The sequence below is a fragment of the Cervus elaphus genome, chromosome 31, assembly GCF_910594005.1.
Source record: "Cervus elaphus chromosome 31, mCerEla1.1, whole genome shotgun sequence".
Taxonomy (NCBI): domain Eukaryota; kingdom Metazoa; phylum Chordata; class Mammalia; order Artiodactyla; family Cervidae; genus Cervus; species Cervus elaphus.
Genome location: NC_057845.1, coordinates 8,370,050 through 8,397,745, shown reverse-complemented (window position 1 = coordinate 8,397,745; position 27,696 = coordinate 8,370,050). Strand labels below are relative to the sequence as shown.

General features: G+C 40.0%; 1 protein-coding gene across 8 annotated transcripts in view; it reads right to left on the bottom strand.

The window, feature by feature from the left end:
* GRIK1 (glutamate ionotropic receptor kainate type subunit 1) overlaps nt 1–27,696 on the bottom strand; it is a 438,838-nt gene that overhangs the window by 58,263 nt on the left and 352,879 nt on the right. For 6 of the 8 annotated variants that reach the window (XM_043893053.1, XM_043893051.1, XM_043893056.1 and 3 more), the window contains 3 exons: nt 9,669–9,776; nt 6,939–6,983; nt 1,799–1,912 (listed from right to left, as the gene is read on the bottom strand). In XM_043893053.1, coding sequence (XP_043748988.1) covers nt 1,799–1,912; nt 6,939–6,983; nt 9,669–9,776 — 267 coding nt within the window. The remainder of the gene's footprint in view (nt 1–1,798; nt 1,913–6,938; nt 6,984–9,668; nt 9,777–27,696) is intronic. The other 2 variants (XM_043893054.1, XM_043893052.1) reach the window with 1 other exon arrangement.

Genomic DNA, 27,696 nt, shown 5'->3' with positions numbered 1-27,696 from the left:
GCTAGACCACGGAGTCCAGCAACTAGGGCTTAAATTCCCAGTCCTCACTTACCTTGATAAGAAAGAATTCTGATGAGGAGGTGGAAGGCAAAGAGAAAAGCAAAATGTTTATTGGAAAAGCAGAGTGCAAGCGGAAAGACACACGGGTGAACTCTGCAAGAGAGGTGTGCCTCTGGGAAGTTTATATCCTTTATAAAGGGATGGTTTTTCGAGTCGTTGTCTTCCCACTGGCCAGTTGGGTTCTCCACCTCCCCCCACCCCACCCCACCCCCCAGCCCCAGCTAATTTGTCTCAGGACCTTCCCCTAGGTGCACCTGGAAAAGATGGACTTCCATGCAAAGGCGTCTGGGAGGAGAGAAGCAAGACTTATTATGGCCTGGCATTCCCTGAATTTTGATTCCCAAGGAGCCTCTATGCACAGGTGTAGTGTCTCCCTTGCCCCAAGGAGAGGGGCTATGTGATCTCTTGATCCTTTTCAGGCAAGGTTTAGTCCGTCTCTGTTCCTGCATGATTGCCTTCTTAATATGTCCACAAGAGACAAAGCTGGGGTTTTTATCCCTGCTTCTGTTGTTCCTTCCACTTCAGAGAGCAAACAGGAGGCTGAATGTAAATTCCTAACCTGGAGCCCACTGATCTCCTGTCTCAGGCGATGCAAGCAGGAGGCCAGTTTTAAGGGTCAGGCCTGAAGCCCATCTTTCCTGCCCCATGAAATGTAAGCAGGGGTGCACACATGGGTGCTAACTCGCTTCAGTCGTGTCCGACTCTGTGCGACCCTGTGGACTGTGGCCCACCAGGCTCCTCTGTCCATGGGATTCTCCCAGCAAGAATACTAGAGTGGGTTGACATGCCCTCCTCCAGGGGATCTTCCCGACCCAGGGATCAAACCCAAGTCTCTTCCATCTCCTGCACTGGAAGGCAGGTTCTTTACCACTATTGCCACCTGGGAAGAAGCCCCGTAAACAGGAAGCTGGTTATAAATGTCTACCCTGGAGCCCATCTGTCTCCTGCCTCAAAAGCAACCAGCAGGGATGGTGGTAAAAGTAATAGGGGGATGTCGACCCTCTGTGCCAAATTGCTTCAGTCGCGTCTGACTCTTTGTGACCCTATGGACTGTAGCCCGCCAGCCTCCTCTGTCCATGGGCTTCCCCAGGCAAGAATACTGGAGTGGGTTGACATGCCCTCCTCTAGGGGATCTTCCTGACTCAGGGCTCGAACTCAAATCTCTTATGTCTCCTGCATTGGCAGGTGAGTTTTTTTTTTTACCACTAGTGCCAACCAGGAAGACCCGTGACCAACATAATTAAAAGGTTAGGGCTAAGGCAGGAAGGGAGGAAGGAGTGGTCCAAGAGCACAGTGCAGGCAGAGTATGGAAGCAGGATCAGTGACAGGAGAGAAGCTGAGGCTGTGAAGGACAGAGGTTCTGACAATACCACTGGGAAGCAGGGGAAGACATTTCCTTGCATCTCTTCCTCCATCCATCTCCCTGGTCTCTTACCAGAATCTCCCCCAGGTTGAAACCACCCACAGCCAGAGAGCAAGGGAAACAAGCTGGGGAGGACTAGGGAGTGGAGCAGAACACAGCTAAGCATGGACTGGAGACTGGAGAGCTTCAGAACAAGGTTGGAAGTGGGTAATTCAGTCCACTACAGATATACGTAAATATATGCTTTTAGTGCCCCACTTAAAAATAGACATTTACAGACAGAGGTGTTGGCACGAAAAAGATATCTGAGGAATCCTTCAAGGTCTAGAGTAGGCGTTTTGATCAGATGCCCTGGATTCCACAGACTCAACTTACCAGAATGGTGGTGACGATGAGCGTTCGGTTGGCAAGAGAGTCGGTGATATTATTGGACCTGTCTTTGTTGCCATCCGTCATGTTAAGCCCACTGTTGGAGTTCCAAATCCCAATCTACACAGAACACATCACATCAGAGGCTGCTGACTGTCAGTGACGGCGTTTATGCTAAAGAGAGGCCCCTTCTACACCAGGAATGGGCACAAAAGTCTGGGAAGAGGACAGCAGGGCATTGCAGGGGAAGCTACTACATGTGGGAGAGCGAAACAATGGAAGGACGACTGCGTACGTGGAACAGAAAATTTGTGCTGTGTGGGGTGGAGGTAGGGGGAGATCTTTTTAATTTATCAAGTTCAATGTTCTTTTCTAAATTAAGAATTAGTAAATGAGTATCAAATTTTCTTCCAATATGTATTTTGTTGAACACCAACTTATAAACCAGGGATTCTTCTAGGCATTGGAGCACACAGCAATGAGCTAGAGAGACAAAGACTTCTGCTCTGGTGGAGCTCACATTAGACTGAGACAGATCTTATGTTGCCAAAGTGCTACCATCCATGCCTTTAAAATTTATGAGAAATGGGACGGAGGAGGCAGGGTGGACAGTCAAGAAGCTGGGCATCTAAAAGGGAAAGAAAAATGGAACAAAAAGTGTGGATGGGCAGGAGACCAAGTTCTAGGCCCATCATTGAGGAACTAGTGCTGGGTGAGGGTGTCTCTTGTAGACCCTGGTAGAACCTCTTCGTACCTCCATTGCACCTCTGTTAGGGACCTTCTTCTGTTCATATCATTGGTTTATCTGTCTTGTTTGTTCACTTGACCATGAATGCCTTTAGTGAAGGTATTACTTCTGTTGCTTATTGATCTTTCTGTCACAGAACCAACCATTGTGATTGGCAGCCAGTGAAGCCTATTGTTCTTTTAAGAACTGGTAACCCCAATTTCCTCCAGTGGCCACCTCATTCTTGGGTTATTAGAGTCTGTAGAAGTAGATTGATTTGTTCTGCCTCTAGGGACAATCTAGGAGCAGGGCCTTAGGGAACTGGTTCTTTGTCTGAAGTCTTCTGGAAGCATTTACTGACAGGCTAGTGAGGTGGAATGCAAACCTGGTTGCTGGGTGACCTTGGACAAGATGCTAACCTTTCTGAGTTCTGGTTCTCTACCTAGAAAATAATTTATAGGGATGTTGAGAACATCAAATGAATAGATGCATGTGAAAATACTAGTATAAGTTAAGAGCTGCATGAATGTTAACAATAAAGGACATCAAAATGATTGCTCCAGTAATTTCTTTAAGCTTGCCCTGTTATGAAAGAACTTAGAATCATTAGTGAAATCCTTTTTCCTTGAAATTTATAAGCTGATAAAGGAGCTATGAAAAACAGGGACAGTTTAGGAACACCAATACTTGGATGCAGTCTGCGATGGACAGGGTAGACCCAAGCTTGATCTCTAAATATACTCTTCCACTGGGAGGACACTTGGCTGGCTAGACAGAGTATGAACTTTTCAGACAGACTCTTGTCCAGATTCTAATTTTGCAATTTACCAGTAGTATGACCCTGGGGAAGTTAATTTCCTTACCAGTAAAATGGAGACAATAGAACTCTTCTGATGATTAAATAAAATTTCACGGGTAGGAATGTTAGGCTTCTTTCCTTTTCTGTTTGTTTAGTTTAATTTACTGCCCAAATGCAGCAGCTGAAAATTCATTTAGCCCAACAAATTTTCTTTTTATAAATATAAATTCTTTGAGGTAGTTTCAAGGACTATTACAGATTTGTTCATCGGTGTGAACTATTTCAATTTCACTATCTTCTTTCTATGCTTAATAAGGGCTAGTTGGATAGTGAAATAAGGAGACAGGTCTAGGTAAATGGGGTTTGGGGGTAGTTTTGGGGTTTGAAAGTATTTCGATCCTGTCTGTAGAGAGAGCACTAGAAGTAGGATTAAGCTGTAGGATAACACCTTTAATAATCACTCAGTCTTTCCAGGATCAAGTGTAATATCCGTCACTTAGAATGCATGAAACACATGCCTGCTGGTGGAAGAACCTTTACTTTTCTTTGGCTTTGAACTCAAGAAAAAGGGAAAATTTTTTTTTTCTTCGCTCTCTTCTAAACTCCACCCGTCTTCTCACTTTTGGGGGGCAGGGACCCTTGCTTCCAGGAAATCTCAGACTAACTACAGTAGGGAGTCTATGAATTTTTAGCCAAAACTATGTTTTAGGTTGTAAACAGTTGAATTCTAACTCTACGAAGACGGTGTTTCAATTGGGCCCTTGCTGTGTTTTTAATTAAACCTTGACTTAGGCACTGGGGAGAGGGGAACCTAATTTTTAATTAAATATTGAAAACTGGAGAAAATAACTGCATTTTAGCCAATTTGTTAAGTAGTGAAGTATGTGCTCAGTAACTCTTACTTCTATTAAAGTCAAATGTTTAAAAGACTTACAGTAATATTTGAAATGGTAGGGCTAGTTGGCCTTGCAACATCACTCTCTTTTAAAATACAAACTTGAAATTGTAGACAAATATATCCCACAGTTTAACATCTGGACTTGCTTCTTTTACCAGCCTCACTAAAAAGTGTGGAAGGTATAATATCATTGCTGCTGCATTTGTAACCTAATGAGTCCCAAAGTACCAGTGTAGACTTTCCTCCATAAAATAAGAAAAAGAAGAATTTTTCCTACTATTGGTGTAATGGAAGTGTCCTCAAATCTAAACTAAAAGAATATCAAGAAACAGTAAAGATCAAGCGATTCATGGGAGGTGGACAGTTTACATATGAGGTTTGAATGATCTCAGCCTTGCATTTTCAAACATTTTAATCAGCAAAACAAGTAGAGTGTGTATGTTTGCATACAGGGGTATGTGCATCTTTTAAACCAAAGTTGTCAATTGGCTTTACCTTTTGTTTAACTGAAGTAAAATAACATGTTAACAAATGTGTCTTTCTGAAAAAGCAAGCTGCCATGATTCACCCCTGCTGGGAGTTTGTTGTTCAGGCAGGAAGTACTGGTGGGGGTCGTTAACCAGGTGCCTGGATATTTAGCATTTAGCCTTTCAGTCCTGTCCTCTGGCCTTGGAGCATTGCCTCTAGGAAGCAGAACCTCAGTTTTCAAACTGTACAGCCAAAGTGGTCAGCAGTAATTTACCGTGAGAAGCAGTGGAAGGTGGATCAATTACTTGTGGGGAGGAACACTCAAAAGCTGAATAGTCTGTTCCTGTCTTCTTTCCCTTTGTAAACTGGCATGAGGGAGCAGTCATTTATCATCTAGGACTACAGAGGGAAGCATTTGAAAATGAGGACTCAAATGCAATTAAGCAGGCCTTTTTTAAAAAAGGTAATGTGACAAAGGGATGCTCAGAAAGTGCCTAAGATCCATCTCTCAAACCTGGTATGTGATTCATGTAAACTCAAAATCCAAAAGTGCTGAGTGAAATAAGTATCTAGGGGAAAGAGGTGACTCTGTTTCCCATATGATGAGTTTTATAAACATGTATTTTAGTGATGAGCTTTGTAAAGACTGCCATATCCCTCTCTTGGAAAGAACTTCAGGCAGACTGTTCTCGACCGAGAAACGTCAGAGTGCAGAGAAGAGCTTTTGGAATCAGAACGCAAAGGGGGTGAATCCTCCTGCTGTGGAGGGGAATCTTGTAGGGAAAGGACAATGTGTTGGTTGGGTCTCAACAGGTCTCTTGTGCTAGCGCTCAGATTACTGCACATTGTTGATGAGGAGTCATAACATAGAACAGCACACCACAGTATATGCAGCTTGCAACGTGGCAACAATGGGTCAGCAGAAGGAAGAGGCACAAAGGCATGGAGGAAGGCGGAAAGCCACGAAGTGCATCCTTGGGAAGTGGGGGTGATTATTGCAGTTTAGTGACAAATAAAGGACATTCCCCTCCCTTGAGAATAATTTCAGAGCTTGGATTTCATTCCCGAGGATATTTGGTTTGAATTAATTCAACATTGCAGAAAATGCCTGGAGTCTCAAGCTGGATTAGTGTAATAAGCTTTTTTCTGGGTACCGGTTAGGTTCATCTATGTATTAGCATAGAGGAGATGGGATTGTCTTCCTTGTGCCTTTGGTAGCCCGATTCATCGAAAATTAAAACACGGTTATTAAACCTGTGCTTATTTAAACTTAAAAGCAAGACATTTTGGAGCTCATCTGAGTATGCTCCAAAAGGGAGACAAGGCTTTTGACTACAGGGAGAAACTGTTTACCCTTTCTGTGACTTAACTCATAATTCAAAAGCTGAAAGTGAACCTGACTAAACTGTTCAAGTTGAACAACCTGGAGCAATTTAAAGTCCACATGTCAATCAGCAGGTAGTTTAGTGGTTTGAGGGAGAGAGAATGAAAGACCATGTTTACATATCGCTGGGACATTTTCCTGATCAGAATGTTGGTAATGTCTAACTTTCGCTTCTGTAATAAATCTGTGCACATTCATTGACAACATAATACCGTACAATAAGCTGTGAGATAGTAGGTGTTATGATTTACAAGACAATCTCATTTCCTTTTCAAAATCTCTCATGTTTTTGTCCTCTGGAAACTGTGGTTCTAAAGCAAATTATGAAACAATATGCACTGACAAGGTTTTGTTTTTCTGCATAAAATGAAGATGGTGTATCATAAAAGGGAATTTCTGAAAATGGTTCATATATTTTGTGGTGGTGACATTGAAGGAGATGTCCTGGCCCCTCAGAGCCTTAGCCTATCTGACTAGTCTGATGGATCAAATCTATTGTATTTTTTTTCCCTTTAGGGAAAAAATATTTAGTGTCAAGAAAGACTATAAATGGACCAGTGTCTGCTTCTGTTGCAGCTACCTGCTTTTAGTCCTAACAGGGACTGATCCCACTCAGGAGAAGCAAAAATAATCTAGAGGGAAATATCTAATCCATCATTATTTAATCCATCTCAGGTCTGTTTCAATTCCCAGGCAATGTTGTTGAGAGACAACATATTCAATCACCCGTGTTTTCCCTTCACGTGGAATTTCGCCTCTAAACTGCAATTAGAGAGCTACTGGTCTGACAAAACTGGAAGGATGCAGGCTTTTCCTTTGGTAATCCCACCCCACTCCCAGATTTCCTGCAGGTTTTGTCCATGTACAAACCTTCTTCCACACTTTATATAAGTGTTTAGACACTTCGCCAGCAGCCTTGGTTTTCAGAGGGGAAAAATAAAAATAGCACTTAATTAAAATGGAACATGGAAGCCAAAAGGCATCAAGGCACGTGAGTGCTCACAGTTACATACCCCACCCATTGTTTGGAATCTTGCATGTTCATTCAACAGAAAGCCTGAGAATAGGTACAGTAAAGACAGGGACCAAGTCTTTGAATCCTACAGATTCAAGTACTTGAATCCTACAGAAGTTACGTCTCCTTGGTGGTGGAACCTGCTATTCACTTTTGCTTTTGCATGCCGAAAAAAAAAAAAAAAAAGGCAAAATTCTTTTGAATATGCACACCTATGCTGCAGAGCTTAAAGTCTCCGTCATTCCTGTTAAAGTCATTTATGACCAGATAGGTCAATCAACCAACACACACATTATTCCTTAGTGAGAAGAAAGTGTGCTTATTATTCTTTGATTAGGTGCTTCTGGGCATTAGAAACTTGAGTGAAAGTGAGAAAATAGGCTTTTTTTTTTAAAGCAGTTTTCCTTGTGGACCCCGAAAGAGGCTGACACGAAAAGATGGGCGTTTCCTCCCTTGCCAAATGAGAGCGATAGGATGGCTTCCCTCACTGCCTTAAGGCTCAGTCAGCCTTCTCAGGAACTGAGCTCAAGTGACCTGGAGGAAGAAAAGTTATTGCAAACAATGAAGAGATAAGAAACAAATTGAGAAAACACTTTCATCTAATTCGATTTTGCCTTTGTTAGAAAAACACCACTAGAATGTGCATAATATTGCCGTGTATACATAGCTGGGAGAGCATAACAATAGCTCCATCTATTTCATCACAAGTCTGAGCCAAAAAGATGTTTCCTTAACAGACTTTCTTCCTGCTGCAGTTTGGTACTGTCAGTGCGGTGGAGAGGGAGAGAGAAAAGCATGTACAGAGAAGCAGACATTTTCTTTTAAAAAGAACTGTTATTGCCTTTTAGTCTGTAACAAGTATTATTTTCTTTCCTTTTGTTCCCTGCAGCCCAATGTCCACATTCCACTACAGAAGTTAGGTGGGTGCCTTGGGCTCGGTCAGAGTGTGCTAAACCAGCAAAAGAGGGAATCAGAGTGAAGAAATGCGAGAGAGAGAGGGGCAGAGATAAACAGTGAGAGGGGCAGAGACAGAGAGAGGAAGAGACAGAGACACGTACAGAGAGAAGGAGACAGAGGAAGAGAAGAGATGAAGAAAGTGGGCATTTTTGAAAGGGGAAACCTGCGTGACTAATATGGACTCTCAAAGTTGTGGACTCATTCCTTTCCTCAAGCACTTCAACACTAAAGACTACCTTTTACATTCAGCCTAATTCATCTTTGTTTGTTTTCAGTAAGCTATTTGGCAGTGGGGCAAATGTGCCTTGGTGGCTCAGATGGTAAAGAGCCTGCCTACAATGCAGGAGACCTGGGTTCAATCCCTAGGTTGGGAAGATCCCCTGGAGGAGGAAACAGCAACCCGCTCCAGTATTCTTGCCTGGAGAATTCCATGCAAGGAGGAGCCTGATGGGCTACAGTCCATGGGGTCCCAAAGAGTCGGGCATGACTGAGTGACTTCCATTTTTTTTTTTTTTTTTTCAAATGTGTCTTGGTTAACAAAAGCAACAAAACAGAAATGGAAGCCTTATCTCATTTTAAAAATCAACCCCAAAGTAAAACATTGTTCCCAAAGATGTTCTTTTACATTAAGCATAACTTTTTGACCAATGAAAGTGAAAAAAAAAAAAGAAAAAAGAAAAACAACACTGGATTATAGAGTTTAGGCGTTTGGGGGGTTTCAAGATCTTTTATCCCTAAGGTTCTAAGAGTTAAAGTCTTCACTATAAGTGTTAGCTATCCCAATATATAGTGAATTCACATTATATATTGTGAATACTAAGTTGGTGTAATAAAGAGAAGGCAAATTCTTTTACTATTATTATTTTTAAAAATATTTGTATTATTATTATTTTATCTTTTGGCTATGCTGTGTGGCATGTGGGATCTTAGTTCCCTGACCAGGGACTGAACCCTTGTCCCTGCATTGTGAGTGCAGAGTCAACCACTGGACCACCAGAGAAGTCCCTATTATTATTATTAATCAATTAAATAACTTACATTTGCATTGCCCTAAATAGTAACTTGAAACATTGAGAGGTTGAAAATTACAACTATAATCCTAAAATCAAACTCAACATTAAAATACATTGTTAAAGCATATTTCCTCATAAAATTAAGGATGCAAAGTTAGTTTACTTCAGTAAACCTTTTATATTCTACTTCATTCTGTCCTCTGTCACCCATCTCAAAATGGAGTACAATTAAAACTCACTTTTGACCCTTGGGTGTCATTCCAAAGATAAATCACTGACAGCTTCTGATTTTCCAAGTCTGAACTCAATTTCTTAGAACCTGTGAGATAAGGGGCTAATGCTCCCCACCCCTAGGGCTGTATGTATGTAATAACAGAATCATGCTTGTAAATATGCCAAGCACTATGTAGCCATTAACATTGATATTGATAACACACGTGATTTAAGAATCTAGTACATCAACATCAGTTTGCAGATCAGAGAGAGGGAGCTAGAAAACTGGACATAAATGAATAGGCTGGGAAAATAGCTTCATCATTCCCCTACTTATTGTGCAAGTAAAATGCATGAGAGGTGTTCCTTTGTAATTTTCAAATTTATCATCAAGGAGGTTACCTTTTCAGTTCCTTCCTCTTTGAGACTAATAATGTCCAGATCAAAATCCTTCCTCAAGCCATCGGTTTTATTGAAAGTGATACGCCCAGTCAAGCCATCCCACTGAGCCTATGGACAAAAGGAACATGGCGTTACTGTTTAACACTTATAATCCTTAACACCATCAAAGTTGTAATACCTCAGATTCATCACAGTATCCAATTATTCAGCTTCATCATGGTGTTATAAACCATTGTGTTAGTTCAGTAACTTGATAGCAGAGCACTTCACTATTTTATTAGCACTCATTTATTTCGTCAGTTCTGACATCTTCACATCAGTCAAATCTGTAATAGTCGCACTCTAGATGGGGGAGTATAGAAAGATTGACTGTAAACAGATCTGCCCATGGACTAAACAAAGTCTGGGAAGCCACAATATTTGGTTTTCCAAGGTCAATCCAAATCCCTTTCAAGGGACTGCCCAGGTGAAGTAATGCCCCTTTTTGTTCTTCAAGAAAAGGATATAATCCATTGACCACGGTGTTTTTTTTTTTTTTTTAGCAAACAAAAGCTGAGGAAGTTGGTTACCACTAGACCTGCCTTACAAGGTACGCTAAAGGGAGTTCTTTGAGTGGAGAAAAAAGAATACTAAATAACATAAAAACATAAAAAAGATGGATGCTATGTGATAATCAGCTCATTAGATATGTAAATCAAACCATTAGGCTCTTCATCTTAGACTTCACAGTGATTAGTCGCTAAGTCGTGTCCGAGTCTTTTGTGATCTCTTGGACAGTGCAGCCAAATAAAATAAAATAAAACAGATAAAACACAGTAGTCTGCTCTTCAGAGGACTCACAATGGAGATCTTAGGTCGTTTCATGAAATAAAAAATAGTGGCCCCAGAGGTTGTGAAGTTCAATCACTAGGTTATTCTTGATAACCTTGCCTAATTTGAGTTGACTTACAAATGAGGATAAAGGAGAACTCAGTCCTTTGTATGCACTTAGCTATTTTCCCTCTCCCAATTTTACCAAATTCATTAGATATATGTAAGATGTGAAAAAGATCCTGAGAGCTATACTATATCCAGAGACTTCATGCCATGTGTGCTTGTTGAATATATTTACCCATTTGACCAAGAGACAGAAGCAATGCAGTGGAAAGGGTATGGGTTTATCACAGAGCTGGTCTTAAATCTCTGAAGTATGACTTCGAGCAAGTTACTTAATCTAAATCTGGGTTATCTCAGGCTTCCATGTTTATCCTTACCGGGTTTCTGAGAGATTTAAATGGCACTTAATACAATTCTTACCACATTGAAAGCATTTAACATTTTAACGGAGATTATTTTTACAGCCATCTCTTATTTTTCTTCCCCACTTTCAAAACTCTAGAATTTGGCTTTCACTACTGCTAATGTCAGTACTCACAGGTGTGGTCTTTTCTGGTCTCTTCTGCACTTCATTTTACAAATTAACATCAAATTCGTTGTTCTGAAATATAATTTCCTATTTATGCAATTTCTCTCAACACATAAAGTATATAATAAATTAATGTCACCTATAAATGAGTCTAACCTTGACTTTACATTTGTAGTTATGCTTAATTGTGTGTGTCAACTTTATTAGGTCATAGTATATTGTTATCTGGTTAAATATCATCTCTAGGTGTATCTGTGAGGCTGTTTCCATTTGAATTAACAGAGCATATCGCCCTCGCCAATGTGAGTGGGCATTATCACATCCATTGAGGGCCTGAATAGAACAAGGAACAAACAATCTTTCTGACTGTTGAGAAGGGGGCTTCCACCATTGGTGTTCCTGGTTCTCATCTTCTTGGTGCCAAGAAGCATCAGGAAAGAGAACATCTAGTAGTTTACAGTTTAGTAGGAATAAGTGCGTTAATGTATTTCAATGAAACACCCGTGTGAGGATAAAAAATTGGCACATAGTAACTGAAGAAAGAAGTATGGATTGCACTTAAACCACTGCAAGAAAAAAGGGCCAGGGAAACGTATTTTAAGGAAAGCAGGCCTGAACTCTCAAAGGATGAGAAGTGTGCTGGGCTAAGTTGCTCAGTCGTGTCCAACTCTTTGCGACCCTAAGGACTGTAGCCCACCAGGCTCCTCTGTCCATGGAATTCTCCAGGCAAGGATATGGAGTGGGTTGCCATTTCCTACTCCATGGGGTCTTCCCAATCCAAGGATCAAACACAGGTCTCCCACATCGCAGGCAGATTCTTTACCAACTGAACCACCCGGGAAGCACTTCATTGAGAAGTTAGTTGACCAAACAAAGATTCACAGCCTGAGTAAAATCTGAAACACAAGACAAGTTGTATCTGCCATGGATCCATCGTGCGAGGTAAGGACTGATGAGAAACGAGCCTGGGAAGGAGAGTAGGTGCCTATTCGTAAAGGTGTCCCGAGTCACGCTCAACGGCCTGGACTTTGCTTCGCAGACATTTGGGAATCACTGGAGTGTTTCAAGCCTACACGTGTGCATTACAGCAAGACATTTTGGCAGAACTGAAGGAGAATGACTCAAGATTGTGAGCAGAAGGCTGGTTAACAGGTAGTTCTCAAAGAACAGAATGTATGGAAACGTACTCTCATTTCCATGTATGAACACAGGGACAGCACAGGTCCTTCATTTCCCTGTCCCAACAACTTGTACACCACAAATACCATCAGGTATTAATAGAAGGAGTTCTACAGCAAGATAGATAGAGTTTCTTGAAGAAAATGTTGCTATTCAAGTTTTACCTAAAGAATATGCTGTAGAATCAACTTGTCCAGAACCAACACAATTCGCACAAAATGTATTTTCTGGCTATCATTCAGATCGAATGGATATCATGAAGAAGTACACTTTATCACTTGATAATGCTGGAAGATAAATCAAATCAATGTCGGGAAATGATGTGTGGACATGAAAAGCCTACACCTCTCATCTAAGCTGCTTATATGGCCAAACTAGATGTGAGTTAAAGTGCTATGACCCATATAGAAAAATGTTTTTTTTTTTTGATCCTAGAACTTGGTCTTCAGAGTTCATCGCCAAGAGAGACCATAATGCCAAACATTAGCTCCTGCTTTAAAAAAGTGATGGCATATTTTTATGGTCAGTTCTAGCGCCTGTTGTTAGACTCTCTGAGATATAGGTGATCTCATTCTCTGCATTAGGACAAAAACATCAACATGGAAGGTATGTAGGGAGCCTCCTCTTGTGTGTACTTAGATACACCTCCTGACTTTGTAATTTCCCCTTTCACCTCATCAAATCCCAATCCTACTTTTTGTACGCAGGTCACTCCTCTATATTTTGCAAGTCAAAGGCTGGCTTCATAGATTAATGGGTTAACTGAGAGTTGCTAAATAAGTTATTGCATTAGGGTTATAGCAGCTGTGTGAGAGTAGAGAGCAATTTGTCTATGACTTTGGTTCAGTGCAAATCTCTACTGTGTTAAGGGTTTGGACTAAGTCAGTTTTCAAACCCCTTCTTCATGCTTCTAAAAACGTGCAGTTCTAACCCTCCTCCTGATATGTTTGGAAGGATGTAGTTATCTCCATTAAGTTCTGTAGGATTTTCAGAAAGCTTTTTCCTGGAGGCAACTTTTCCTTCATGGGGGTCATGCTGTGAGTCAACTCGATACCTTGTCCAGAGTTTATGGAGCTTTCTGAAAATGTACAGAAATTGGTGGCATTTATCTCTTGATGTAGCATATAGTTCATAGCAAGGTCTTAAAACCCCGTTCAGAAATCCAATTTTATTTCCACTAAGTGTGTCTATTGTGTCCTTTTGTTTGGATTCTGTGCTGCTGGTTATATTCTTGAATTTTGTGCTCCAATCAGTGGTGCAGAGTAATTCCCACTTCTCATTTCTCTTCCCTGCTCATCCAAGTGGTAAAAAGTCCCCTTTTCATGTTCTGACAATGCTTCCTTTCCAGCCTCAATATCTATAAAGACACCCTGCCCAGTCCTTTACTGAACTGAAATATCTTTTGACCTTCAAAGTCCAGTTTCCCTAACTGCCAAAATTACCTATGTGCTTCTGCTTCCCGTCCCTAGATGAATATTTCTTATATATTCTTTTTTTGTTGTTTTTCAAACTAATTGTTGATAAGCATTTACTGAAACACCAATGCATTATTGATCAGGGTGAACAGACAATGGCTATGATGAATAAGATCCATGAGGAATCCATTTTCTGAGACAAGCCTGAAGCATATGCAATTTAGATAATGATATATAATTATATTAGTCATAATTACAATTTGCTTGCCTTATGTAGAAGCATTTGCACAGAGGACAATTATAGTATACTTAGCTGAAAACAATACTTAAACTATTGTCCCTATTTTAGGAAATCACTTTAATTTCTACTCTGCATTAGACCTCTTGATAACAACTGCTGATAGCAAGTGAGTCAAATGTTGTGACTTTCTTTCCTCTTATAAGATACGTTATTTGATGGCCAAGAGACAAAAATCAAGAGATGAAAGAAGAAAAATGAAAGTTTTTCATTTCATTTTCAAACATTTTCATTAATGCTTTTTCATTTGTATATTCTTTCTCAAGATGATATACACTGTCCAAATAAAATAAAATTTTAGTATTGAGGAAGAAAGTGGCTAGCATTTAACTCTTATAAGAGTCAATTTTTAACTTCACTTAGTTAAAATGATTTCATTCTTTTTTCCTAAAGGGGACTTAAACATGTAAAAGAACATAAAGCCCCTTTCCTAGAACTAGAATATTCCCTGACACACCCTGACACAATTTTCTCATTTTGTATATGGAGTAAATAGTTTCCTATTGAAAGACATATAATTTTTTTTTTGAGAACTGGATAGAATGTGCTTTTCTTTGTTTATGCTTTTTTTCCCTTTCTGTTTCTTTTCTCCTGATTCTGTTTTGATTCTGATTTTTGCTCAAGTATATCAGACTGAAAATATCATGCCTAACTCATAGCTTTAGCTATTTCTCTTCCAAAACTGGCTGCAAAGACCAGTGGATCCACATCTAGTTGCAGACCATGAGCTGTCTCCGCAGCGCTCTTTCTGGTGCATAGTTAGGAGAGCTCTTTGTGGCTCAGAAGCGCCTGATTTGGGCCATGACTAGGTCTAGGGGTCAGTGGGTATTTTAAGAATATAGGCAAGCACTTTGTGTGTTTTTCCAGTAGTTGTGTACAGATGTGAGAGTTGGACCATAAAGAAGGCTAATCACCAAATAATTGATGCTTTTGTATTATGGTACTGGAGAAGACTCTTGAGACTCCCTTGGACAGCAATGAGATCCAACCAGTCAATCCTAAAGGAAATCAACCCTGAATATTCATTGGAAGGACTGATGCTGAAGCTCTAATACTGGCCACCTGATGCAAAGGGTGATGCTGGGACAGACTAAGGGCAGGAGGAGAAGGGGCTGAGAGAGGATGAGCTGCTTCAATAGCATCACTGACTCTATGGACATGAGTTTGAGCAAACTCTGGCAGATAGTGAAGGGAGATAAGCCTGGCATGCTTTGTGATGTATTACTTTAAGCAAAATTTCCAAGTTCCTCTCTTAAATTTAAGACGTTGAACTAATGTTAACTCAAATTAATGATAATTTCTAGAAATCTAGATAGTTTCTAATAACATAATATAGACATATAGTCACCATTTTGTGTGTATGCACATATATGCATATATACCTTTATTGTTATTTTTATGTTATAAAAAAGCTACACCTTTGGGTCATGCTAATGAATATGTTTATATTTACTATATTGAAAAGGTGTTTAAAAGATGTATGTGGCCCTAGGGCGTTGCTTATATATATAAAGTAATGGAGTATCCTTTTGTTTATAAGGTAAAGAGAAAATATGTACCAAATTATGAGAAAGTATAGTGAACAGAAAAATATCAGTGTGGCTGGTATAGAAGGTTTGAAGGAACTCCTATTTGCACTAAAGCATGATACTTGCATATAATGAGTCTGGGGAAAAAAACAAAGAAATGTGTCAAAAGTTTGGCAGTTTGCTCAGTTTTGACAAAGTTTATTAATAAGATACTTATTTTATTATTTTTTTGGCTAAGCTCACAACATGAGGGATCTTAGTTCCCCCCTGCAGGGATTGAACCTGGGCCCTGGCAGTCAACGTGCCAAACCTTAACCCTTGGACCACCAGGGAATTCCCAGGGGACGTATTTTAATTTTGTGACACTTTTATGCCAAATGCTATATGAATGTTAGAGTTTTATTTTAAAATGACAGTTGGTCTCGGAGTACTTAATCTGCTCTTAAAAGAAGGGATAAAAGTTTATAATTTACCTCCTATGTCATCTGCTCATCTGTTCTCATCATCAACAAGTGGTTTCTGCCTTATTCTCATGTTTGTCCGAAGACTTTGCTGGAAGCTATCGGCTGGTAACTGGATCTTTTTCAAAGAATAGCACTGTCAGAACTTCATGGAAAAATGGCACCCGATACTCTTACCTGTTGGTACTTTAGGAAACAGTCATTGGTACTGGCTTTGGAGCTTAAAGTGATATCATTTAACCAACTGTGAATATAGCAGAGGACTTCCAGGACTTAAGTCTGGAATAGAAGACCTTATGAATGCAGAATGCTGACACAACATCTGGCTATATAAGACATAAGGAGAATTAAATGAATAGTGGGGGTAAATCTAACTGAGATTACTTGATTTTGAGTATTGCTGATATGTTTTTAAATGCTCTATTAAGGGAGTAAGAGATATCCTTTATCTTTAACCTTCAATGTAATCACCTATAAATGACACATTCTTTATACGGTAATTTATTTCCCCTTACTCCTCAGAATTCAGTGTCAACTCACTAGTTTTTATGGTAATGTGTTTATTTGCATAAGATCAATAAACATCTGTCTTCTGTTTTCACCAGGACACAGTTTGACAAACTGGTTCTGTAAGGAAGTTCCTGCCAAGGTTGCCACACCTGAGAACAAATCTTAATTAATTAGGTATAGCAAACCCAACATAAGAAACAAGTGTTGCTCTTCATATTTAAAATCAAGATCTAGTCCTTTTAATAAACCCACCTATTATTTGTTCTATGGTTTATAGAATCCCATGAAGAAGGTCATTTACTGGCAGGACAGGAAATGTACCCGAGTTTGGGCCATTCAAAGAAATTCACCAAAATGTGTAGGTACTGTGGAGATGAGTTTCTTGCGTTTAGTTTTTCATCTGTGCTTGGTAGGGTGAATAATGGTTCCCAAGTCCCAAGTGTCCATGTTTTAATCCCTAGAGCCTAGAAGGTAGCAAAAGGGATGTTATTAAGTTAGGGATCTTAAAATGAGGAGGTCATATTGCTTTATCTGGTGGGCCCAGTGTATTCACAAAGGTCTTTATAAGAGAGATCCAGGAGACGTCAGGTAGAGAGAAGGAGGAGGGAAGAGAGAAAGAGACTGAAAGCTGCTACACTGCCAGCTTTAAAGATGGGGGAAAGGGTCCACAAACCAAAGATTACAGGAACCCCGTCACCCTCAAAGCTGGAAAAGTCAAGGATACTGATTTTAAGAGTCTCCAAAGAAACCCACCCTGACAACACTTTGATGGTAGCCCAGTGAGATTTGTGTCAGACTTCTGACCTCAGAGCTGTAAGAGAATAAACTTGTATTGTTTTAAACCACCAAGTTTATGGTGGTTTGTTTAAGAAGCAAGAGGAAATTAATATTCCAATAAGAGCCACCGAAACACCTCTGAAACAAGAGAGGCTTATGAAAATACAATCAGAGATTCCTTTTGAAATTTCCATGTAGAAGTCAGTTTTCTGACCTTAGTAGCTGCTAAACAGAAGCTCTGAATTTGCTGGTCATACACAAAGAAGCTCATGTAGTTAATAAAAGCTCTTACTACACCCATGCACATTAATTAGGTCCAAACACAATGACTCTGGACTCTTCATAACATAAATAATCTTTAGAGATTATTGATGATATAAGAGGGACTGTTGAGAAAATTATCTAAAACTTGGAAATAAAACAAAAGGATGACTGGGTGTGCTTTTAAGGTCATTCAGGGTCATTGTCTAATAGGCTCACCCAATGATGATTTAATTCTCTAGGGGTTCGTTCTTTTGTTTGTTTTACTATTTCTTATTGTTCAGGGTCAAGACTATGAAATTATATGTTAACTTGTAGACTTTTTGTCCAATAGAGATACAAATAACTTATGTCTGGTACAAGAGATAACCTCAAAGGTTATGGTTTTATTGTTCTGTAGGACAGTAATCAGTTTTGACTCTAACCCAGCATTCTTTTTTCAGTTAGCCTCTCTTGATGGGCTGAATAATCAGTCTTTCTTTAACTTCTCTTTGAACCAGCTTCACTGGTTCACTGGCCTTTTGGTTCCATCATTAAGGAATTTACTTCAATCATTATTGTTCTATCAGTGTTTTCACAGGACATGTTTACATTTGTATGAAAGTCATGTTGATAACTTTACAAAGTTACATATTGACTATTGCTAAGCTATATACTTGTATTACCTCCTTTGATTCTCACAGGAGGCAGTCAAGGTAAATAGGATTGTTCCCATTTTAATGAAGAGAAAAGAGATCCTACAGTTGGTAAGATTCATTGGAGGGATTCAAAACCATGTCTGAATCGCATTCTTTCTCCAGCACTATTCTTCATTCCTACAGATAAGGTCATGGGAAAGAAAATGAAGATGGGTGGGCTAATCTCTCTCATTATAAATCCTCACACATGGGTCCAAAGGAGAAGATATTCTCAAGCCAAGAAAATTAAAAAGATTTTTAAAAAAGGAATTATAAATGCAAGTATTAAATCAGCATGAAAATTCTGACTTCCCTCTAACTCGGTGGCATGTTAGAAGCCTGGGTTGCCCAAACTGACCCAACTTTAATCTGCTAGGTTTAATCAGAAAGACAAAAGCCCAGCTTTTCCCCTAGCTTCTAGGATCCTATTTCTCAGTTTCTGTGCTTCCTCTCTGCAGAGCAGCCTCTCCTGCAAGTTGGTATCATACAGCTGGAGGCTGATGACAGCCTGAGTCAAAATAAACCAGCCATCAGCCTCTTCTGTGTAGCTCCCTCCTGGCGCTGGGCTGTGCTTAGCCCCTCAGTGTCTGACTCTTTGTAACCCCATGGACTGTAACCTGCCAGGCTCCTCTGTCCATGGGGAGTCTTCAGACAAGAATACTGGAGTGGGTTGCCATGTCCTCCTCCAGGAGATCTTCCCAACCCAGGAATTTGCACATAGAATTACTTTGCTCTCATTTTACTTTTTTCCAAAGTTTTGAAATGTTTGCAATGTTGTGCTGATTTCTGCCATATGGTGCTTAATATTCAGGGCAAGGGGAATGTCTAGAAAGTGTCTGAACTCTTGGTTTTATGTTAGTTTGGTTAAAATGCTCCTAACTTTCTCTCTATAACTACCCGCTACTGCTCTTCAGAACCTCATTCTACTTGCTTGCAGTGGGTTAAATGGGTCCCGGGATGGTCCTACTTCCTATGATTTCCATTTTGGATTTCCCTGTGTGTGGCTGTTCATTGACTCTTTATTGAAAATGTTGGTGACTTTTGCTGACTTAAAACTGAAAAGACAGTGGAATGTGTTTTAAAGTCCTTTGTCTCCAGTCACAGAGTCTCCTTCCTTGAAACTTTCTCCCTGGACAACCCTCTCTGTTTCCCTTCTCTTCAGCATCTTTGTCTTCCCTATTTTTCATCAATCATACCTCTTTTTCTTATTCTGAGGTAGCAATAATGCCTTGACTTTTAGAAACCACATGGCAACATGTGACAGAATCAATTTATGGTCCAGAAAGCTAAGTGGAAAAGAAGTTTTCAAGTAAACCAGGAAGATTCAATACAATCATAAATTAATATGCTTTTAGCAGCCTAGCTAAAAAAAAAAAAAATCCCATATTGCATTTAAAAATTTAAAAAATACTGCTAAAAGGCACTTCACTGGTCTTCATATACTGTTCATATACAAATTTTAGTCATAAGCCCAGCATTATAAACAAGATGTGCTTCAACAGAGTGATAGTTCGTTTTAATTGTTAGCATGTTTTGATGTCTGAGTGTGGTACAGCAGGGAAGGTTTGACTTTGGGATCAAATGATGTGGGATTAGCTGGGTGACTATGTATGTTGCAAAGAGTAGGGCAAGACTGAGCGACTAGCAATTTCACTTTCACTCTGAGCAGATTACTTAACTTCTTCAACATGCATTTGCAAAAACTAACACTGTCTTTGGCTAGTTGTTGTAAAGATTAAAGGAGACAATTCTTCAGAGCTTCTAACCAGGACCATCAGATGGAAGCTCAATAAAATTCCAGTTCCTTTCTTATCTTGACCTAGTTAAAAACTCCTCAACTCTCCCCACAGATGCAAGGTCACTCATAGACCATTTTGCAGTTGATCCTTGCTCTGTGTCAGAGCCTTCCTTTACCCTGCTTGTCAGTGAAAAACTAACTTCTTTACTACATCATCAATTACACTAATGCAGTGGCTGTCAAATTCTAACGAGCACAAAACCATTGGGATACTTGGTTGACGTGAGAGCCAGGGGTTTGCAATTTTTTTTTTCACTAAGCATTCCGCTTGCTTTTGCAATCATGAAGAAGGTCCTCATACTATACTCTGAGAATTACTGAAACATGGCTCCAAGCTTGTCAACTCTGTGGACTCTATACTGCCTGTATTTGTTGAATAATCTCACCAAAAATTACCAGTCACCAAACAATTATTGAGCTTGATTTCAGTGACAGATTTCACAGTCTGATGATTAAGGTACCTGTCTGTTTATCTACCTATCTATCTGTCTGTCTGTCTAGCAGTCAATCTATTTATCAAAATGGTCAAAAATTTTGTTTGTAAAATGTTACAGTCACAGTATCTATCTATCTATCATGTATTTATCTATCATTTATCTATGTACAGGGAGTAGGTATTATATAAAATTGAAAAGTAAATGAGTGGGACTGATAAAATTTTATGGAATTGGGAAAAATTATTAATAAGTGTGGATGGTATAGCCAGTGAAGTTTTTAGAAGATGGAGATGGAACTAGTCATCGAAGATAAACAACATTTGAAAAAAAGCATACACTTAAGTCTCTCAGTAAAATATTGATCTAGCAAAATCTGTTATCACGCAGTTTGGCATATATTGATTCAATCCTATACTCTTACATCCCAAGAAAATTTGAGAAATAATACAGATGCCTCTGGGAGAAGACACTTGGTGTATTATAGGCAAAGAGATCTACAGAGTCTTTTCAAAGTCTGTGCTCTCCTTGAGAAAATAGATTTGTCCCCAAAGATCCTGATTGCTATAATTGTTCTTGGGGTCACACTGACCTCACAGGTCCTCTTTTTGGAATCTAGAATCAATCCCTAGCATGACCCCAAACCAGTTTGATTGTTGTCAGTGTTGCCTCAGTGGAATACTATCCTGGTGAGAGATTAGATTCCTGGTATGGCCACACAGTCCAAAGCTCATACATTAATGTGAAGCCGAACTAAGCCTGGAAGTTTCAGCACTTTGCCGACAGTCCAGGGACTCCTGTGTATTGCCAGACCCAGAAGAATTTACACTGATTTCTAGGCATTTCCCAGTGCTCCTACAAAACAGCCATTATAACAGTTGGAGGGAAAGCTATGACAAGCCTAGACAGTGTATTAAAAAGCAGAGACATCACTTTGTCAACAGAGATCCTTATAGTCAAAGCTATGGTTTTTCCAGCAGTCATGTACGGATTGGAGAGTTGGACCATAAAGAAGGCTTAGTGACTAAGTATTGATGCTTTTGAATAGTGGTGCTGGAGAAGACTCTTCAGAGTCCTTTGGACAGCAAGGAGAACAAGTCAGTCAATCCTAAAGGAAATCAACCCTGAATATTCGTTAGAAGGACTGATGCTAAATCTGAAGCGCCAATACTTTGGCCACCTGATGAGAACAGCTGACTCATTGCAAAAGACCCTGATGCTAGGAAAAATTGAAGGCAAAAGGAGAAGGGGTCGGCAGAGGATGAAATGGTTAGCATCACCGACTCAACAGACATGAATCTGAGCAAACTCCAAGAGACAGTGAAGGACAGGGTAGCCTGACATGCTACAGTCCATGGGGTCACAAAGAGTCAGACAGGACTCAGCGGCTGAAAAACAACAGCAACATTCGTATACGGCTGTTTCAGAATCCTCTTTAGAGCACTTCCTTGAAACAATATTTTCAATTGCCTAGAGAATGAACCCCCACCTCTCTAAGACAGTATTTACTTCTCGTCCCGGCTGTTTCCTTCTTATCCCCATCTCTAGCCATGTTTTACCCCAAGGGTAAAACTCATGTTTCAACACAGACTCTGTGCATATTCATAATTTACAAATTTGTTTAGAGTGTAAGCCTCCCAAGGCCAGGGATGGATATCTATTTTGCTCCATCCCCATCACCAAAGATAAGGCTTGACACCTAGTAAGCAGTACTCATTACATACTTAGTGAAAGAGCAAAAGAATCTGTCAAGGTCAGTTCAAATGTCTTCTTTTCTCTGACACCATCCCCAATCCCTTCAGTTAGAATACTTTTTCTCTTGGATTAAGTAGTATTATATTTATATACAATTTTAGCCTGTATTGCAACAGAGTTGTATTACAATCAGATGTGTATATTTCCCTCCAGCTTATGACTTCCTTGGAGTCAGGGGCAGTGTTGTACTCATCATTTACTATACTTAGTACTGGGAAGGATTGAAGGCGGGAGAAGGGGACGACAGAGGATGAGATGGTTGGATGGCATCTCTGACTCAATGGACGTGGGTTTGAGCAAGCTCTGGGAGACGGTGAAAGACAGGGAAGCCTGGCCCGCTGCAGTCCATGGGGTCGCAGTGTCAGACACGACTGAGTGGCTGCACAGTAGCAACTTATGAATTAATTGAATTTCTGAATAAGATCTTCCATAAAAACTTGTCTGTAATACTACAACTTTAGAAGATGTAAAAGTTGCATACTTTAATTAGAAATTCTTTGGAAGAGCTCGAGCTCTTCTCTGTTAAATCTTCCAGTGTCAGAGGCTTTTGTGGTTCCGGCTTGTATGTATGCGCTGTCCTGTCTGACTCTTTGCAACCCCACGGATTGTAGCCAGTCAGGCTCCTCTGTTCACGGGATTTCCCAGGCAAGAGTACTGGGGTGGGTTGCCATTTCCTTCTCCAGGGGATCTTCCTGACCCAGGGATCGAACCTCCTGCATTGCATTGGCAGGCCAATTCTTTGCCAGTGAGCCACCAGGGATGCCCTCGGTCATAACATGAAAGCCCTATTTTGCTCAAGTTCAGTGCCCTGTAGTTTTGGTTTCCTTGCACATAGCAGGATTTCTGTTCTCTAGGATAATCGTTTTACCTCACAGGCCTTCTGTGTCTTGTATAAATGAAGATATTGAATGGAATAATATCTGAGATTCGACCATTCTAGTCCTTCCTCTGTCTGGTTTGGAAATTTGCACAAATTCTCAGGCCATACTTACTTACACAAGCCTGCATGCAACAGTCTTAGGAATCCATCCTGGACCTATTTGAAAATGAACACTGTGCTTCTGAAAGTCAAAGCAGAATGATGGCCAGTCTGAGGAGGAATATCCAGGTCTCTAACAAATCAATTATAATGTAATGCTTAGAAATCCTTTTAATATGGAACTAAGTCCCCTCTTTCATCTCTCTACTCAACCTACTGCTTTCAGCTCCAGGAGACTTGCTGAATTTACTCTTTTCTTGACAAACATACTGCTTTCTTACCCACCGAGCAAGTAAACGTAGCTTTTTAAAAGATTATTTTTAATTTGAGCTCTAGGGGTCTTTTTCTTATTCTTTGACAGGGTCTTATTCTTTAAATCCCAAGTGCTCACCTACCTACAACTTCTTAACTAACCCTTTTGCGACTGTGCCCACTGGAGCACGAAGTAAATGGGATTTGCCTAAAGCAATATCATGATATTTTGGCAGAACTGCTGAGTAAGTCCTTCAGTTTTGTTTTTCTAACATCACATTAAGCAATACTATTTCAACTCAAATGCTTTGCAGCGTTTATTTCCTCAGGATGAGGATTCTGGGGTTTAGATTCATTCAGCGTCTCAAGAACTTCCAGTCAAGTGAAGAAATGAGTCAAATAAATCCCATGGCATTTCATGAAACTGCCTCAAAACTACAAGAGACTTAATTAGACTGCGGTTATTTGACTTAATGATGTTTTAAAACAATATTCACAAATTGTGGGTGAGAAGAAAAATTGCTTCATGCCATCCTTCAAAGCTGTCTTTTGCAGAATTGCTTTAAGCAGGAAGCAACATACATTGCTCTGCCTATTGTAGAATAATTAAGTTCGAATGGTAAAAAGTCAATTGTTTTGATAACATTACAGTTCAATTGAATCATGTTGATTAGAATAGGTTGGGCATGCTCTCATTTAGATCCTTCTCTCTCTTGGTCTGGAGCAAAATTTATTATCGGCCATCACCGAATAAAGTCTTCTAAAAGAAGAAAAAACCAATTATGAAAGATGGGCTTTTCAGATCTCTAATTAGCCAACTACTTGGAAAGAATATTAGTGAAAGTACACCTGTGGTTTAATTTTTAATAATGTTATTACTGCCACATTAAAAATACATAAAACACCTTTCAGGGAAGGGGCACACAGCAACACAGGAGCAATGGAAGGGTCCCTGCTGCTTGATGCAGCGATGAACTTGGTTCTTTTCCAGTGTGAAGCCTCATCTTCAATGATACAGTTGCCAAAAGCCAGTCTCTTTGTTTCATCAGGAATTTGTGACATTATTACTAGTCCCCTTTAAGCTTTTGGCGGATTTATCCCCAGACAAGTTTGAGCAATTGATACTGAATCTGATTGATTCTGGAAGAGATGTGAAAAAAAAAATTACACGATCAAATAGTTTATAAAAAGATGCTCTTAAAAGATATGCACCAGAAACTGATGGTTTCACCTCTGCGTGGCTTCTACCCTACCATCACCCAGGGTGCAGTGACCCTGGGCAATGCCTTAGAAACCCTCCTGGACAGGCCTGTTGCCAAAAGCTGCTTGCAAAGAGGTCACACTACAATTACTAAGACAGGCTGCTAATTTCCATTTAATGTAAATTCGGTGAGCGTTGGGAATACACGATCATGTCACATCTGCCATCAGTATTTTGCTTAGCATTAAAAGAAAATACATATTGGCAAAGACTTGAAGTGTGGCATCAGATCCACATATCCACGGGTTCTGCATCTGCAGAGTCAACCAACTGTGGATCAAAAGTATCAGGAAAAATTCCTAAAGTTCCAAAAAGCAAAACTTGAATTTGCGTGTAATGACAACTTTTTACATAGAGTCCACATTGTATTTTCAATGAATTACATAGCATTTACTTAGTACTAGGTACTTTAAGTAGCCCAGAGGTGATTTAAAGTATCCATGAGGGTGTGCGTAGGTTATATGCAAATGCTACACCATTCACTACACGGTGACAGACTTTATTTTCTTGGGCTCCAAAATCACTGCAAATGGTGACTTCAGCCATGAAATTAAAAGACGCTTGCTCCTTGGAAGAAAAGCTATGACAAACCTAGACAGCATATTAAAAAACAGAGACATTATTTTGCCAACAACAGTCTGTATAGTCAAAGCTATGGTTTTTCCAGTAGTCAGGTATGGATGTGAGATTTGGACCCTAAAGAAGGAGCACTGAAGGACTGATGCTTTTGAACTGTGGGTTAGAGAAGATTCTTGAGAGTCCCTTGGAAAGCAAGAGATCAAACCAGTCAATCCTAAAGGAAATCAGTCCTGAATATCCATTGGAAGGACTGATGCTGAAGCTGAAGCTGAAGCTTCAATACCTTGGCCACCTGATGTGAGAGATGACTCATTGGAAAAGACCCTGATGCTGGGAACGATTGAACCCAGGAGGAGAAGGGGATGACAGAGTGCAAGATGGTTGGATGGCATCACTGACTCAATGGATATGAGTTTGAGCAAGCTCCAGGAGACGGTGAAGGACAGGGAAGCCTAGTGAGCTGCAATCCGTGGGGTCGCAAAGAGTGGGACATGACTGAGCAACTGAATAGCAACACCATTTAAAGGAGATCAAGCTTGTCAATGCTAAAGGAAGTCAACCCTGAATATTCATTGGAAGGACTGATGCTAAAGCTGAAGCTCCAATACTTTGACCACCAGATATGAAGAGCTGACTCATTGGAAAAGACCTTGATGCTAGGAAAGGTTGAAAGCAAAAAGGAGAAGGGGTCAGCAGAGAATGAGATGATTAGATAGCATCACTGGCCCATTGGACATGAATTTGAGCAAGCTTCGGGAGATAGTGGAAGACAGAGGAGTCTGGTATGCTGGTATGCATGGGGTAGCGAAGAGTTGGACATGGTTTAGGGACTGAACAACAACAACACCAACACCATTTAATATAAAGGAGTAGAGGATACACATATTTTGGTATCCACAAGAGTCCTGGAACTCATGCCTTCCGGATACAGAAGACTGCTGTATTTTTTCCTGTATCCTTGTAATTCAAGCCAAAGTGCCTTTAAAGGACCCTTTGAGGTTGGTTTTGCATAGCCTAATGTTTGAGAATTTACAGTGGCTTATTTGTTTTAGTATGTTTATTCAAAATCTGTTTCTTCTTTATTGCTTCATGATCGTTTGCATTTTCATTCCTTTTCATTATACTATGACATTTGGCTTAATTCTGCCTATATTTATTAACCTCTCCATTTCAGTTGATTGTTTACCCTGTCTGGGATGCTTGGGGTAACCTGGTACCCCAGTGTCATTTTGATAATCTCTAATTGTCCTTTAGATTTTATGTTTTATGTTCCTTCCTCCAAAAAGCCCTAAACCTCAAAGACTGGGTTAGGAATTCTTCCTAAGCTTCCCCATTTGTTTAGTCACCAAGTCAGGGCCAACTCTTTATGATCCCATGGACTGTAACCCCCCAGGCTCCTCCATCCATGGGATTTCCCAGGCAAGAATGCTGGACTGGGTTGCCATTTCCTTCTCCAGAGGATCTTCCTGACCCAGGGATAAAATCTGCATCTCCTGCTTGGCAAGTGGATTCTTTACCACTGCACCACCAGGAAGCCCACAGTTTCCATATAGTGCTTTATAATTGTCACTGTGAAAGTGTGCATTGGATTGGATTGATCGCTTACGTGCCTTCCTCTCCTCTTTTACTGTGGATTCGTTGAAGGCAGTGTATCAATGCTCCATAAGACTTATGTGTTCTTATTGTTTGAAAGGCTGTCAGTTAAGCATACTGAATGAACATTTCTTTAATGGAGGCAGTTTTGATATAAAACAAAGCAGCATAGATTTTGGCATCACAGAACCCCAGAGTTAAATCTTTCCTACATTTTATCAGTTGATCAAATGGAGAAGGAAATGGCAAACCACCCCAGTATTCTTGCCTGGAAAACCCCATGGATGGATGAGCCTGGAGGGCTACAGTTCATGGGGCCACAAAGAGTCAGATACGACTGAGCAAGTAACAATTTCACTTTTCAAGCTGATCAAACCAACTGAATTTCACTTTTCTCGTTTGTCAAATGGGAATACAAAAATCTGCCTTGCAGAAATGTTGTCAGGAAAAGCATTTTCATATCTAAGCATCAAAGGGTGACCAGAGGTGATCTGACTCTTTTTACCCCTCAGAGATTTCCATTAAGTGCAGGACTTGAATTCAATCCCTGTCTCTAGAGATGTTATGCTGTCTATAAAGTAAATCTTAGAAAGACAAACATTATGAAATATGTAGAAAGCATGTATGTTATGAAGTTATTTGCCAATTCATTTAGGATGTGTCCACCTGCAAACATGCTAGCTTGGATGTGGATAGGAGACCCAATAATAGTGGGTAGTTCAGCAGGTAAAAGCAAGCATCAGCTCTGTAGTTGTCAAGTGTTGGATATTTGAGATGTAGCAGGTACTTCAGTTCTGAGTTGGAATTTCTCTTGTAGCAAATCCTTAGGTGATCTCATGCAAGGGTTACAGAAGTTTTAATGGGA